This window comes from Atta colombica, unplaced genomic scaffold, assembly GCF_001594045.1.
Source record: "Atta colombica isolate Treedump-2 unplaced genomic scaffold, Acol1.0 scaffold27, whole genome shotgun sequence".
NCBI lineage: Eukaryota > Metazoa > Arthropoda > Insecta > Hymenoptera > Formicidae > Atta > Atta colombica.
This window is the reverse complement of record NW_017259370.1, coordinates 2,568,154-2,582,740: the sequence shown is the minus strand read 5'-3', so window position 1 is coordinate 2,582,740 and position 14,587 is coordinate 2,568,154. Positions and strand designations below refer to the sequence as shown.

The following is a 14,587-nucleotide window of genomic DNA, read 5'->3' as shown; positions in this document are numbered from 1 at the left end:
CTGATAACGGATAGGATGGATGATTCGTAGGTGGCACCACTCCGCGAGTATCGTTTGAACGAAAGCAGTATTGTTATCATTTTTGTTTGCAGTGTTCCCCGCACAATTCAACAATGATCATTCGACGAATTACATGTAAATTTAAATTACAAAAAAACGCGCGAAAATCGTCCCGAGAGATACATAATGATAGTATTTTAACGGGATGGTGCAATACTGCGATTCGAAAAAAAACGAGAGATAACGAAACAACATTTCATACAAGCAGCCATTCTTTTACGCAGTATTGCGTAAGGGACTTCGCATAATAAAAGGAACAGGGAACAGAGAATAGAGAATAAGAATTTTAATCTATCAGAAATCATGTATTGTGGAATACAATTTTTGATAGATAAAAATTCTTATTCTCTGTTCTGTATTCCTTTTATTGTGCGGAGCCCCTAAGAGTATAACTGCGTTAAGCTCTAATAAAATTAATTAGGAAGTATTCAGAATAATTTTTTATTGTGGTTGATTTTCGTATACTTATAGTGAAGTTTCGATTGGACGCACTAATGCATATTAAAGTTGTACTTTAGTAATTTAATCTGTGTAAAAGTAAAATGCAAATAGTTAAATTATAAAATACGGATTTTACTTACAGCACAATAAAATATACTGAAGATTTCCTGGTTTAATCCTTATATTAAACATATATTTTTATGTCAATTTGAGTACGAAGGCTTTAATGTGCATACTGAATAATCTAACTAATCACTATTAGAGTCAGATTTGAAAAACTAAAGGCAAGAAGCAATCATATTAAAAAATCACTAGGCGTTCACTAATAACCTTTCTCTGCTGAACGCAGCTATTAATTTCTCACCACGATTACACTCACGGATTTAAAACTAGTCAAGAGGCTTGCTGTTACAATAGTACGTTTTTACCTGAGTTACTACGTCAAACGAGATGTACTTTGACTGGTCATGGGAAAAGTAGTTTGCTGCCGTCGTCGCGATCGCACCTTCCGGGATTGTCCATAATTCACTGCAGGTATTCTGTAGTAAAGAAGTATTCATATTGAATTAGATCACTGTATTTAGGTCTTTTTTTTTAAACCTGAATTTCTCTTTGTTTTTTTTTTCTTTTTTTCTCCAGTGTGGAAAAGAAAGAAAGTGCAAAATAAACTGCAAGAAATTTAGCTAAAAAAAACAGATCTTTTGTTATAGACTTGTTCTTTTTAGCTTCTTGTAGATTAATTTGTTCTCTTTTTCTCTCCATGAAACAAGAAACAACGAGAAACAAAGAGAAAAAAATAAACTGCAAGAAATTCAATTAAAAAAAAGAAATCTAATACATTATGCTGGAATACTTTGATATTATGATTAAAGTTACAAATGAAAGATGCTGTGTGATCTTAGTTCTGTTTTTATTCTTGCGCTCTCTGAAATGGTACACACGATATGATAAATTGAAACAAAGTATATTTGTTCCACTTCAACTTATCGTACACTAAGAGCAGGAATAAAAAACACCTCTAAATCGGATTTAGTTATCAGATTTTAGTTATTCCACTAAAAGCATACAAATTTTGCAAAAAAAAAGATATATATATTAACACAAATGCATATAAATTACATGTTCTCTTTACTGTCAAATATTTTAAATTAAATTAAATATTTTAAATTAAATTATATTATAAATAACAAACAAGTGAAAAACAGAAGTATTTTACAGGAGATGCGATTTGTAAGATACGTTTTGCCTCTACTGCCATGTACATGGAAGAATTACGCGCAATTACGCAAAGGAGTTAATCTTCATACAGTCGACAGAACGTCGATATCAGTACAAGCGCCAGCTCGATCTCGCAAACGAGATCACGTGACACACTAGTCTTGCGCCAAAACATAATGTAACATAGGTACGCAGCATGTCGGAATAAATGAAATTGCAATTGATTGACATCGACAATCTGAGTTAACTGAATTCTCGGTTAATCACCGTTGCTTTTCAAGTTACAGCCCCGTGCGGTAACAGAAGAGATTTAACTGAGAGGGAGGGGGATGGATCTGAAGATGATGTCGTAAAGTACCCAGAAAGGGTAGGCAGATGTGCATCGACTACCTGCACAGCAAGACACGGTCGACTGATACGACCGGTCCAAATTGTCAAGCAACGGGGCATGTCACGAATACTCTTCGGAGATAGTCTGAGGAAGAAACGCAGCACGGTACTTGCACACATCACAATCGCGCGTATGATACTCACCAGGAATACTTGCTGTAGGTAATGCACCCCGTTGTCGGGGTGCGCTTGCGCTGTCGCGGTGGAACTCACCCCGAGTACGACATGCGGACATTTAGATGTTGGGTGAAGGTCAACACCAGGTGGCCCATCGGGAATTTTGGTATCCATTGTTTGGTATCCACGAGTCTCGTCCCAAGTCTTAAAACAATCTTTATGCGCCGGGAAGGAGAGGGAGGAGCAAGGGGATGTTGGTCGTATAAAATGTTGCTATGATCTCGCTATGAAAACTTATAATAGATCACGCGGACTTACAGATCGAAAAGCATCTGCGGATCGGAACGTGTCCCCGACGGCAGCGGCCGCGACAAGTCGCCGACGAAGATCTAAGTTACGTTCCTGTCGCTTTTTCGGATTTTGAGTGACTCTGACGTAAGATGCGCTTCACGCAAGAACAAGCTACGGTCAACTTTCGCGCGCACTCTCGCTGGCAAATTCGGATTGATTGTATTCAGTTATACTGAAAAAGAGACATTAATTTTAATAAATATTTGTTTGAATAGTTCTAAATAGATATTTATTAAATATAAACATATGTTTATTTGACACGAAGACTATTAATTTTTAACTTTAATCGTTTTTCTATTAATTAAATATTTATTGGAAGTAAATAATTTACATATTAAAAAAATATGTATTAAAATTTAAGATCTGTTTTTTATTCTTGCACTCTCTGAATTAGTGCACACGTTGCAATAAATTGAAGTGAAACAAATATACGTTTGTTTTACGTTCAGAGCGTGTGTTTTAGTTCAGAGCGTCCAAGAATAAAAAAAATAGATCTTTAATAAATTTTTTTTAGTATATAATACAGAGAATAAATATCAATTAAGTGGTATTAAAAAGGTATAAAAAGATGTTTTATGAGCATTACATATAGATAAAATGTGTGTGTGTGATTCTTCAACATTTCTCTTCTTCTTCAATAATGTTTCATCTTCTAAGATTCAATATCATGTTTTGAAAACAATACAACTCAAACCTCTTGCTTTCATCTTTGGAAAGGATTTCCATCTCTATTGAGACTTTTTTAATGCAAATTCACATTGATGACAAATATAGTTCGTCAAGTTTCTCTTCGATTTGTTTTATTTCTAGCACAATAGTTTTTATATGATTCAACTGCAAGGACGAAGCAAAATGCTCGTCGATGCAAGTCGATAAAGCTTGAAATAGTATGTATATTTTGCATAATATATAACATGAATAACAGTAGGAATAGGAAAGGATATCCAGCATATATTAATTCAAAAACATCCAACCGAAATTGTGTCAATAGGTCACACGTGGAAACTCTATATGGAACATTCAGGAGCTGCTACAGGGGCATGCCAACTATGTGTTTATCCTGCTTAAAATTTTGATACCGTTTAAAACACAATCATATTGTTCTTTGTTAACTAAAAAAATTCTGTTTATTAAAAATGTATAATTTTTATACATTAATTGCATAAATATAACAATAAATGTAATTAAGTGTGATTAAAATCAAATTATATTTTGAAATAAATAAACAATATCAAGCAATAACAAATTTTTCCAAGCTGCTTCATGATACATATTACTTGTAGATATTATTAATCATGTGTAAATAGGCATTAAGAAAATAGTATGAAAACGAAGAAAAATGGAGAACGATGTCCGAGATATCAAATTAACGTAACTGAGTTTTCGGTTCAAGTCATAAATAGTTACGACTCATTGGGTTAGTCAAGAAAGCCAGGTATAGGAACTAGGAGCATCTGTGACATCGAGCTGCGAGATCCAGCGAGATCGCGCACGATGAGGTTTCCTCCTAACCACCCCGTCCGAGTGGGATCGATGCGGTTGCCGTGACGACGGAACCGTCAGAGAGGCCAAATCGCGTGCGGATGACGGCTGCTGCTGGCGAGTAGGCGGGCGGGCAGACGGGGGTATCAGCGGCGCGCACGACGATGCAGTGGCGACGTCGCCGCCGTTGAGAGCTCGCGCACGGCTCTCGGAGACGATCTCGTTATACTGCCTTGTCCGCTGGCCGGACCAATCCCTCTTCCCCGAGGCAGCGGGTACTGCGCGTTCGCATTTGCACGACGCTGTTCCGGGACGACGAGCGACCGCGCCATGCGGCGGCGGTGTCGGGCTCGTCGCACCAGGACACCGACACGTACGGAGCGCGGCGTCAGGACAACAAGAGGATGCCCGACGGCCCCGAGACGAGACGGCCGCATCCGGACGAGATGTCGGCCAAAGTCCTGCTGCTGCGACGATGGAGCGAAATGCCGCGGCACCTTCAATTTAATCCCCACATCCTCACCGGCTACAGACCGCTCATGACCATCCGCCAGTGCCTCGGTAGCCTTTTCTACATCCACAACGAGACTGTCAACATCCTGACGCATGGTGAGACGGAAATTTGTCGCGATTACACATTTTGCGATTATAAACATAATGCGATTAGAATGAAAAGCTTATTTTTTTCTCTTAATGTACTATGCAATTTTCGTCCTGTAATTTTTTTCCTGTTTCGCATGACGCGAATCCTTTCAGAGTTGCTGCGATTGATAGAGTGTATACCAAAGTTACATAAATCTCAAGAAAGATGATATTTTAATTTATTAACTGTTGTAATTATAATATAAAGAATTTTATTTTTATTTTTTTAAGTATTTTTGAATTTTTAATTCTGGAATAAGTTAGTAAGTGCTTTGAAATTAGATGCTTAAAAACATGAAAGAAAATTATTCGTTATAATAAAATTTTTGCCTTCAAAATGGGACATTATTCGTTGAACTTCTTAACGAGTTTAATGTTAATAAAGTACACGAGGAAAATTTTTGTATTCAGAAGAGATTTTCTCTCTTTTTTATAACATGTTTAAACAAATAATAAATAATTATCTTATCATATGAAAGTATCATCTGATAGTGGATTCTTAAATGTAGCTTAATTGGATTAATTCCAAATTGGAATTAAAATTGACTTTTTCGCTATTTTGATGAAAAGAAAGAGAGAGAAGAAGAGATGACATGCTGCAAAATAAAATAAAATAAATCAAATGCAAAATTCTTTGAAACTCCGCGAAACAAAATTGAATTCTGAAATAGTAGCTATCATTATTCTTCACGCGATCAACTGTATTCCGTTCAAAGAATACGCAATTACATCACGTAAAAGATTTGCCATTCTCGTGATTGGATTAACTCGAAAAGTAGATTAAGTCCCTTAAGGGTTTTAAAGTCAAGGTGCATATTATCAAGGTCAACTTCCGTGAAAATATCGCGCTCAACGAAGACGCATTGCAGGGTAACGAACGATCGATGAAAGCGAACCCATATGATATTCCTTCTCTGTTAAAGCTGATTCATTGATAAATTTCTAATTGTATCGAATGTCAATTAAATACATTCTAAACATCCGCGAACGATAAAACATTACGAACGCATTTGAAATTGCAATCCTTTTATAGCGAGATTAGACAGCTCTTCTTTCTGTCGCTCCTTAAAATTAAACAAATTATCCTTAATTATATTTTTTTTCCTTCATTCAAAGGAGAAACTAAGAGAGTCATTCAAATGTTCTGTTTTTGATGAATCATCCCATATATAAATCTTATGTATCGACTAGTGCACATGTGCGTGAAATAAAATCTTAGTAGGTCAGAACTATCCATGTAGGTGAAAGAGATTAATATACTTGAAATTGTTTTTTCAGAAAATTGAACTAGTATGTTATGAATCTCTCTACACCTGTCAATTTTTCCCGTTAATGTTTCTCAGTTAATTATCAATATAATAATAATCGGATAGTTACTTCTGAGATAGAAAATAATTCAAAAATTAAGAAACTTGTTAAGAAATTAAAGTTTGTTCCTGACGAACAATACACTTCTGTAATGGAAATTATCAATATTTTCTTTAGAAATTATAAAAGAAATAATTCTTAAACTTCTCGGAGATCAAAGAGTTCATAAAAATAGATTCTCGTAGCTCAAGATATATCATCAATTTTCTAACATCAAAGAACTTCATCTCAAAATACATTTATTCGAAAGCATCCTGTATGAGTGATCGTGTGTGCTTATAGGATTTGCTATCCTGTACATGTTGGTGACTGTACCACATCTACTTCCATGGAATACAAAAGGGACACTCGTGGGAGTTCTTTCCTGGTGCCATTTTATCGGTGCTGTTAGTCCGTGGATTGGATCCTTCCTATATCATCTCTTCATGAACGTAAACTACGACGAAGTTCTCTATAGAACACTGTTGAAAGTTGACATGATTGGCATATGGCTGTGCCAGAGTTTCGGTGTGTGATCTATTTGTAAAGGCTAATATACAATGTGTTTTTTGTTTCTTGATTTTTACTTTTTACTTGCCTCTTACTCAATTTCTTCATTTTCTGTTACCTGAGATAAAAATTCATGGATTTCGCAAAAAAGACAAGAAACGTAAAAAGAAATTGTCGATAAGATAATTCCGTCATAAAGAAGGAAAAAGGTTTGAGGAAAAGCAAGAAACAGGAAGCAAAGAATACACTAGGCTTTAATAAAAACTTTTTCAAAAAAGCTGAAAAAATATATGTATGACTAGAGCTCAAATTTATAAGATTTTATTTTACAAATAACTTTTCATATTTCAAATGGATCTTACAAATTATTTTTTGATTGATTTCTACTTCAAATGAAGAAAGTTTTAAATAAGAAAATAACTACGAGAACAGTTCGTAACAAATAGATGCTTTTCTATTTCACGCACAAATATTTCAGGAGCTATACCGATGATGGCAGCCGCTGTTCATTGCCTTGCGGATAATGTCTGGTATTGCTGCATTTTTATTTATTGCTCTCTTAGTATGTGGGGACTTTTAAAGGTATTTTTAGCTTGCATCTAATTTAATGACTGAACTTTGTGGCGATAAAACATTTTAAACATTAATGTGATTCATAGGCAATGACTGCTAAATCACCCTGGGAAAGGCGTTTATGTTTTGCTCCTCCTTTCTTGATGAGAATGTTAATCATGATGTTGAGATGTTTTGGTATTGGTGGCGGATCACCCGAGGCTCTTATTCATATAATATTACAGGTACATTTTGAATATGATTCCAGATAGCCGCGTGTACTAAATATTAGAGATAATGCTGATGTAGGAATAAATTCCAGGATCTCATAGCTGTGATAGGTGCAACCATTGGCGCTCTTCGCATTCCAGAGAAATGGATTCCCGGCCGATTGGATTTAGTGCTGAATTCCCATAATGTGATGCATGTAATGGTCGTCCTAGCGGTATGTTCTATGCATGCCGCAACTTTAAAGGATCTCGCCTGGATGTCTGATCCGTCTACGTGCAATAAAACAAGCTCTCTTCCTTCGGATCGCGAAGAATTGTGATTGAATCATGAAGAACGCGACGGCTTGCTGCAGTCTGTGATAAATCGAGCCTATAACAACTGGCGATTAGTCGAGCGTTTCGACATTTGGAGACCAGAAAGTGCTGAATTCTATAATATAAATTTAAGGATATTGAAAAAAAAAATATATATATATATACATATTATATATATTACACAGAGTTTATATAATACAGAGTTATTTAATTTATGTAATTATTGCGGGACGGTTTAGGTACAATCATGAGTACAAAATATGTACGGTTACTTATCATATCGAATGCTTAACAGTAATGGGATATTTGTGGAGTTTTCCTGCAAATATATAAATAAGCAAGGTAAAATTGGAAATTGACGGGTATGATGCGAGAAAGAAGTAATATTTATTTTGTTAAAAGACGTAAATATTTTATTTTACAATTTACTTTTGATAATATAATTGGAATATTTCTTTCCAACACTTTTGATGCAGTTTTGTATCAAAAGAGTATAATCTTTCTTATTGAGAAGATGTTATTTAAAAGATACTGATGCAATTTGTTTACATTTTACAGATTTTAAATTCTTTTCTATCTTAAATTTTTTTTAACACGAATATTATTTTGACCTTTTATGATTAAATTATTCATTGAAGAAATCCGACAATTAAATAAAAAAAAAAATCTCTTCTCTTGTAAAAGAGAAAAAACATAACATAAAAATTCAAATATTAAGAATGAATTTTATGCAAAATTATATTTGCCACTTTTCCTTACAACTCGCTTATTCTTTATATGATTACCTGAAGAAATATAAATCTATATTGAAAAAAGTTAGGAATTTACTAGAGTCAATTGTATATACTTTATTAACATATGTGAGAGAAAGTATTAAAGATGATCTGGAAAGCAATACAAGCACAATACGATGTGTAATAACTTAAAATGCGGCAGTCTTCACAGGTCCATATTCGAAAGCCGAAATATCATATTTAATAGCGTAAATAATATATAATTCATGTTAAGTACAGAAATGAAAAAAAAATTAAAAGTTGTTTCAAATTTACAGCTATTTTACTAAATTAATCAAACATTAATTACATTGAGAATAAATTACATTGAGAATAAATTAATTTTTCGAGAGAGAGAATTCGAAAACATGAGCTTTTAATGAGATTTTTTAAATTGATTTATTTCTTGAATTGGAACGATAAAAACTTGTGATCATATCAGACTACATTTGAAATAAAATTTTAGAAACGGTTTAAATATACGGAAAAATTATATTCGAGTAAGGTTATAAATTTTCGGACTGTGTAGACTTTGATCAGAGATATCCAACAATATACATATTCTAACGTCCATTTCTTTAAATCAGTTACGCTTTATAATATATTCAGAGATGAAATTATTTATATTAGTGGATGCTGGTTCAATTCCATTATAGTAAGATAATTCGTTGTTCAGGTGATACTGAACCGATAATAAAATTATTCTAAAGGTTCTCAGCTAATTCTATTTCACCATTCAGAAATAGGAAAAATAGAAATGTAAATTTCAATTTAGATGAGTAATTCATATTATAATATATAGCAAATTGATATACACAGTAAAAATCAGTTACAAATTTACAATTTTATGTAAAGATTATTCAGTAGCAAAAAAGAGCAATTGATAGTAATACAGAGTACGAACATATATCACATGTCCCGCAAGAGTTGATATGTTATATTTTGTACTACACAAGTGTAAATCGTTATATATTCTCATTGCATAAATAAGATCATATAATATTTCAGTGCTTGCTATTTTTTATTACATATAATTATACAAAATTATATACACAATTTAAAAAATTTACATAAATTTTATTCAATTAACATACTTTTTAAACTTAAGTATAGCTGAGCAATAATTAATTGATAAACAAAACTATGTAATTACATTCTTCAGTACATACTTTGTTAAGTTCTGAAGTATGCAACTCATTGCGATGTAAGGCACTATAATCTAGTGCTTAAATAATTATATTAGATCTATATAAATAAGTTATACACTTTTATGATTGGAAGTGTTATCGTCGTATTAATTCTTTAAGAATAGTTGTGATTTGCAGGTTGTATAATGTACAATAGGAAACTGTTATAATAGAATACAATGCGTGATACAAGATAAATAAAATATCTTGAAAAATATGTATACGTACTTAATATAATTCAAAGAAAAGTACACTTAATTATAATTACATATTCATCTTTGTTTTCGGTTTTATAACATACTGAGAATTCACTACATTCACTATTTTTCTTCTGTAAGAATAATTCGATAATTGTACTCTCATGATTCATATGATTTGTTTGTTGTCAGTTCATTACTATAATGGGACTTCGCTCTCCTGAGTGTAACTCTTTACCCTGCTGAATTTAAGAGGTGGATATCTACCACCAATCGGCGACGCCCTGAATTCTCTTACAGATGGTTCTTTTAGACAAATCTTCGCTTCCTGTCCATTTTTATATTTTGTGAAAATACTGTAGCTGATCCATTTCAATTGCGAGTTTACTCTTCTATGGTGATTCTGTATTTCAAATTCCTACGATTACATGTATGGGAAAATGTATTATGTAACTGATTTTTGATACATAATATTCAATTTCAGATATATTTATTACTTACAATATGAAACGTTTGTTCACCACTATCATGCACCGGTTCTCTTTTTTTCCTTCTGTAGAAATTGATTCCTTTAGTTTCTTGTCTTTTCAATACAAGTGTCACATAATTATCATGTAATCGAAAATGACCAATTAGAACTGATGGGTTGCGTGGTATGCGATTTCGTAAGGAATTTACACAGATTTGAGCTTCCTCAGTCGAAGTCAACATTAAAACTCTTCCTTCGGGAAAAAATCTAAGTGCAAGAAAAATATTGTGAAAAATTTTTCACTTTGGATGTCATAACATGGTAGCAAGAAAATAGAATATTTTTGCAGATATTACAATAATGTTTTTGTACCTCAGGTACCGGAAATATTCAACGAGATGCCATGGTCTGTAAAAACGGTCTTGGAAATTATTTTCTCCATCGCGTATGTAACTTGTTTTATTTATGTAACATCCGTTGTATCTTAATCTAGGCCGTTGCAAGTACATATCCCTCCATGATTTGTATTTCGGTTCGCAAGTACCACAGTTTACACCCCATACCCTATTGAAAACAATTCCAATTTAACAACCAATAATCACGCTAATATCTTTCAATATTTACCTAACGCACGCAAGTCGCCAAATCTCCGTGTCTCGTGCAGATATGTAAAATCCGCGACATACTCTTGAAAACATTTCTAATGATCGAAAATCTAATTCAGAAGACACAACCCATCTCAGAATGTAAAGCACTATCTCCATAGGTAATGCAGAGATATGTGTTGTCTGAAATACATAAAGGAAATATCGAATATAAAATACACAGCACATTCAATTACAACTCTGTATAAATATATCGTACATTTAAAATTACAACACAAACTATTACAACAGAAATGTTAAAAATAATATACTTACACTTTGTTCGAATTTTGGGAAACATACACATTGATTGCGATTTACAATTTTAGACAATTTCAAAAATAAATCAGTTTCTTCTTCATCAACTTCATTATGATTTTCGCTGTCGTTGGTACTTGAAAAATCATTGTCTAGTAGTGTATCACAACAATCATCAGCATCGAATCTGTCTCTTGCTTTTGCTTTTGTTGATTCATACAAACGCACTTCAATATCAGGAACTAATTGTACCGCACGCTTATAAAACTGAATTGCCTCATAAAACTTTCTGCTTTGTTCATGTTCAATACCTTTAAGAAATAAATTCTTTGCCTGAAACAAGAAATATTTTTATAGAAACGTTATAAAAGTTCAAAATTTATTTCAATGATAATTATTATACCTTGCTTTCGATAGAAGCTTCATCATTTGCGATCTCAATGTTAGGCTGATTTGGTGAATATGTCTTTGATGTATCACGCTTAGGTGATATCGTTAACTCACGTTGCCATTGTTCCCTGAAAGATGTTAAGGTATCTTCAATGTTTGTTCCTTCTTGCAAAGAAGACGCCTCCTGATCATCGCCTTCATCCGTATCATTGCTAGATTCACTGCAGTGGTTCTGTCAATGCATAAAGTAAATAGATGCTAAATGTTCAATTATATGAATTTTATTATATTAATACAAATTTAATACAGCTCTTATAGAACATAATCTTTATGTAGGTTAATTGTTTGAAATATTATTAAGTACAACATCAAACAGTACATATATTATAGGTATTATATAATAAAATGTTTTCTGAACAGAAAGAATTGATAACACAAATATACATCTATATAAAATAATTCTAATCTACATTTATCCAAGATAGATCTAAGATATACTTACGTAAAATTAATAATATTATACAAATAAAATTTTCGAAAGATATAAAAAGCAAATGTCAATACTTGTAATTATAAGAAATGCAACATGAAGGTTTCATAAAGAAAATTTTCATTTCTTAAAATAAAAGGTAAAAAAATTCGAAAACTAATTATATGTTCTGGTACTAAATTAAGAAATTTGTAAATAGTGTGGTCAATCAACTTGATTTCGGAGAGACTCATTCAACGAAATGACGCAACATATTGCGGAATGGGGTATCTGGCTGTTCGGTCAGAGGTTAGCCCGCCACCAATTACTCCGGCATTCGATTATGTGCCTGCCTCGCGACGACAGTGATGGATAATTACGTTCTCACGTACCATTTTTTCTTCCTATTCAATCCCGACGGTTTTCTTCCCTCAGCGCATGTACTCTCGGTCGGAAAAGCGCACGACACAGCGAAAGCACAATTTCGCCAATAGTACCGCCGCCATGGTTCTCGCCTTTCTGCGTTTCTCACCAATCTCACCAAGGAAGGCGAAGGTCATTGCGCGACCGACGTGCGTACAGTTCGATGCGACTTCGACTTCGACATGTAAATACATAATTGTCCTTGTGTCATATGGGTCATAAGTATGTACCGCTGCAATTCATAATTAATCATTGCGCTCGTAGCAAAAGTTGTTTATTATAAAAATGACATTCGCTGAATTCTAAAACCTACTTTATATTTATTTTTGCCAATATAGATTAATTTTATCTCGCTATTTACTCTCTATCGTTTTTCTAATTCTTAGAACTAGGAAAAGATAAATAAGATAAATTGTTAAATCGAGTTGTTAATCTATTGATGAAAATGAATTTTAATTTCAGCAAGTGGCCGTCTAAAAGATTTCTCATAATTTTCTTTTATATTTATAAATAATTCTTTTTTATTTAAGTATTTAATTAAGTATTTAAGTATTTTTATTTAAATAATAATCCTTTTTTATTGAAATATTTAATTTTCTAAGTATGTATTGAATGAAAAGAAATTTTATTGCATAACATTTTAAGAAAATGTACATTTTCTTCCAAAGAATCTTTATTAGTCAAAATCTTTATCCAAACATGTAAATTAATTTCAGAATTTTTCAAAATTTCTCAATGATTTTATAATTTTGAAAAAAATTTTCCAAATTTTTTATACAACTTTTGGAACACTTTTCAAAAGTGCCGAAAAAGTTTACATTACTTTTTTCTAGAAGTCTTCATATATGTGAACTCTAAAAGAATCTAAGATTTCTTATTCTATAATTTCTAATGAAATCTTATAAAATCTAAACAAATTAAAAATATTTTTTCACAAATAGAATATAGAATAAGAAATCTTAGAAATCTTAATTAGAATATTTTAAAATTTACATATATAAAACATTCAAAGAAAAGATTTTCTCAATATTTCAATGTTCCACCAATTCATATAAAAATTTCGAGAAAAATTTTCATCAGAGTGAATGCGAAATTTTCATCAGATTTCATCATTCATATAAAATTAATCTACATTGGCAAAAATAGATATAAAGTAGATTTTAAAATTCAATAAATGTCATTTTTATGATAAACAATTGTGTCACCATCGATATATCGAGCCAACGATAATAATGATATTGTTTTGAAAAGGTGCAATTCGTTAATTTTTTCTCAAAAAGATTGTGTACAATAAGAGAGCGAGATCTGTATTTAAGTACTGTATATACAGTACCCTCCTAGTCGAATGTCAGCCACGTGACACGTACGCATCCGAAGTAACTTATCCCCGTCTCCCTCCCTTTCGCAAAACGCGCGGGAACGCGATAGAAATGGGTCACGAGAACGCAGCGGTATTCAAAGGATCCGATTCGCGACGACCGAAAGCGGCGAGACGCAGCTGGTGGACAGTGAACCTGCCACCTGTACATGTAACTTATACATACATACGTGTGTTAACACCGGTGGGGTACATGACCCCACCTCCAACGCGAATCAGGGACTATCACTACCTACCTACCTATTCAGGAGATCATCTTCTCGAGTAAAAGGCGAGTACTGAACGAGCGTGGGCACAGACAGCATCATGCGCTTGGTGAGTACGAAACCATTCATTCACTGATCAGCTTTCCCGCTTAGTGAACTTTCTTTTGATTTTCTCTTCTTTTTTTTTTGTTTCTTCCGTAACATCTGTATTGATTTCTTCTTGCTCTATGATATAAGAAGATGTGTCCTTTTTTTTTTTCTTTAACATCATGTTTTTGCTGTTCTCTTCGCGGTGGTGGATTACGTATTCTCGTGCCAAGTGACAGTGATTCGAATAATGTCAATCTCGTTGAGTGCGAAGTGATTGGATCGAGGTTTGAGAAATCTCAAGGGAAATCTTTATGTGGTGATGCAAATAATGTCGTGAAGTCTATATCAAACTACCCAGACAGCGCAAAGAGTTCAAAAAGAATTCAATTGTTGTGTCATCAATTTAGAATTCATTTTCAGACACAAAAAGAATTCTTTTGACACGATT

The 14,587-nt window shown here is 33.0% G+C and overlaps 3 protein-coding genes across 4 annotated transcripts; 1 reads left to right on the top strand and 2 right to left on the bottom strand.

The window, feature by feature from the left end:
• Positions 1–867: 867 nt before the first annotated feature.
• On the bottom strand, positions 868–2,727 carry LOC108689498. Its single transcript, XM_018196267.1, has 2 exons — positions 2,110–2,727; positions 868–1,040 (listed from the first exon to the last, which is right to left on the bottom strand). The coding sequence occupies exons 1-2, from the start codon at positions 2,398–2,400 to the stop codon at positions 891–893; spliced, it is 441 nt and encodes a 146-aa protein (XP_018051756.1). The 5' UTR covers positions 2,401–2,727; the 3' UTR covers positions 868–890.
• A 1,527-nt stretch (positions 2,728–4,254) lies between these two features.
• On the top strand, positions 4,255–7,704 carry LOC108689462 (progestin and adipoQ receptor family member 4). Its single transcript, XM_018196226.1, has 5 exons — positions 4,255–4,668; positions 6,352–6,576; positions 7,037–7,140; positions 7,218–7,355; positions 7,433–7,704. The coding sequence occupies exons 1-5, from the start codon at positions 4,464–4,466 to the stop codon at positions 7,658–7,660; spliced, it is 900 nt and encodes a 299-aa protein (XP_018051715.1). The 5' UTR covers positions 4,255–4,463; the 3' UTR covers positions 7,661–7,704.
• A 1,726-nt stretch (positions 7,705–9,430) lies between these two features.
• LOC108689388 (F-box only protein 9) lies at positions 9,431–12,577 on the bottom strand. Of its 2 annotated transcripts, none has more exons than XM_018196138.1 (7): positions 12,435–12,577; positions 11,587–11,805; positions 11,202–11,516; positions 10,906–11,069; positions 10,654–10,845; positions 10,314–10,548; positions 9,431–10,230 (listed from the first exon to the last, which is right to left on the bottom strand). In XM_018196138.1, the coding sequence occupies exons 1-7, from the start codon at positions 12,435–12,437 to the stop codon at positions 10,012–10,014; spliced, it is 1,347 nt and encodes a 448-aa protein (XP_018051627.1). In that variant the 5' UTR covers positions 12,438–12,577; the 3' UTR covers positions 9,431–10,011. The 2 variants fall into 2 exon arrangements, with proteins under 2 accessions (XP_018051627.1, XP_018051628.1); XM_018196139.1 differs by having other exon boundaries at positions 9,431–10,215.
• Positions 12,578–14,587: the final 2,010 nt, after the last annotated feature.

Coding starts and splice junctions, on each gene's coding strand:
- LOC108689388 (XM_018196138.1), bottom strand. Junction 10,846..10,905: donor TGGCGACTTGCGTGCGTTAG/GTAAATATTGAA, acceptor TGTTTTCAATAG/GGTATGGGGTGTAAACTGTG. Junction 10,231..10,313: donor GTGAACAAACGTTTCATATT/GTAAGTAATAAA, acceptor ATGTAATCGTAG/GAATTTGAAATACAGAATCA.
- LOC108689498 (XM_018196267.1), bottom strand. CDS start 2,400: ATGGATACCAAAATTCCCGATGGGCCACCTGGTGTTGACCTTCACCCA. Junction 1,041..2,109: donor GACCGTGTCTTGCTGTGCAG/GTAGTCGATGCA, acceptor TCTTTACTACAG/AATACCTGCAGTGAATTATG.
- LOC108689462 (XM_018196226.1), top strand. CDS start 4,464: ATGCCCGACGGCCCCGAGACGAGACGGCCGCATCCGGACGAGATGTCG. Junction 6,577..7,036: donor ATGGCTGTGCCAGAGTTTCG/GTGTGTGATCTA, acceptor CAAATATTTCAG/GAGCTATACCGATGATGGCA. Junction 7,356..7,432: donor TTATTCATATAATATTACAG/GTACATTTTGAA, acceptor AATAAATTCCAG/GATCTCATAGCTGTGATAGG.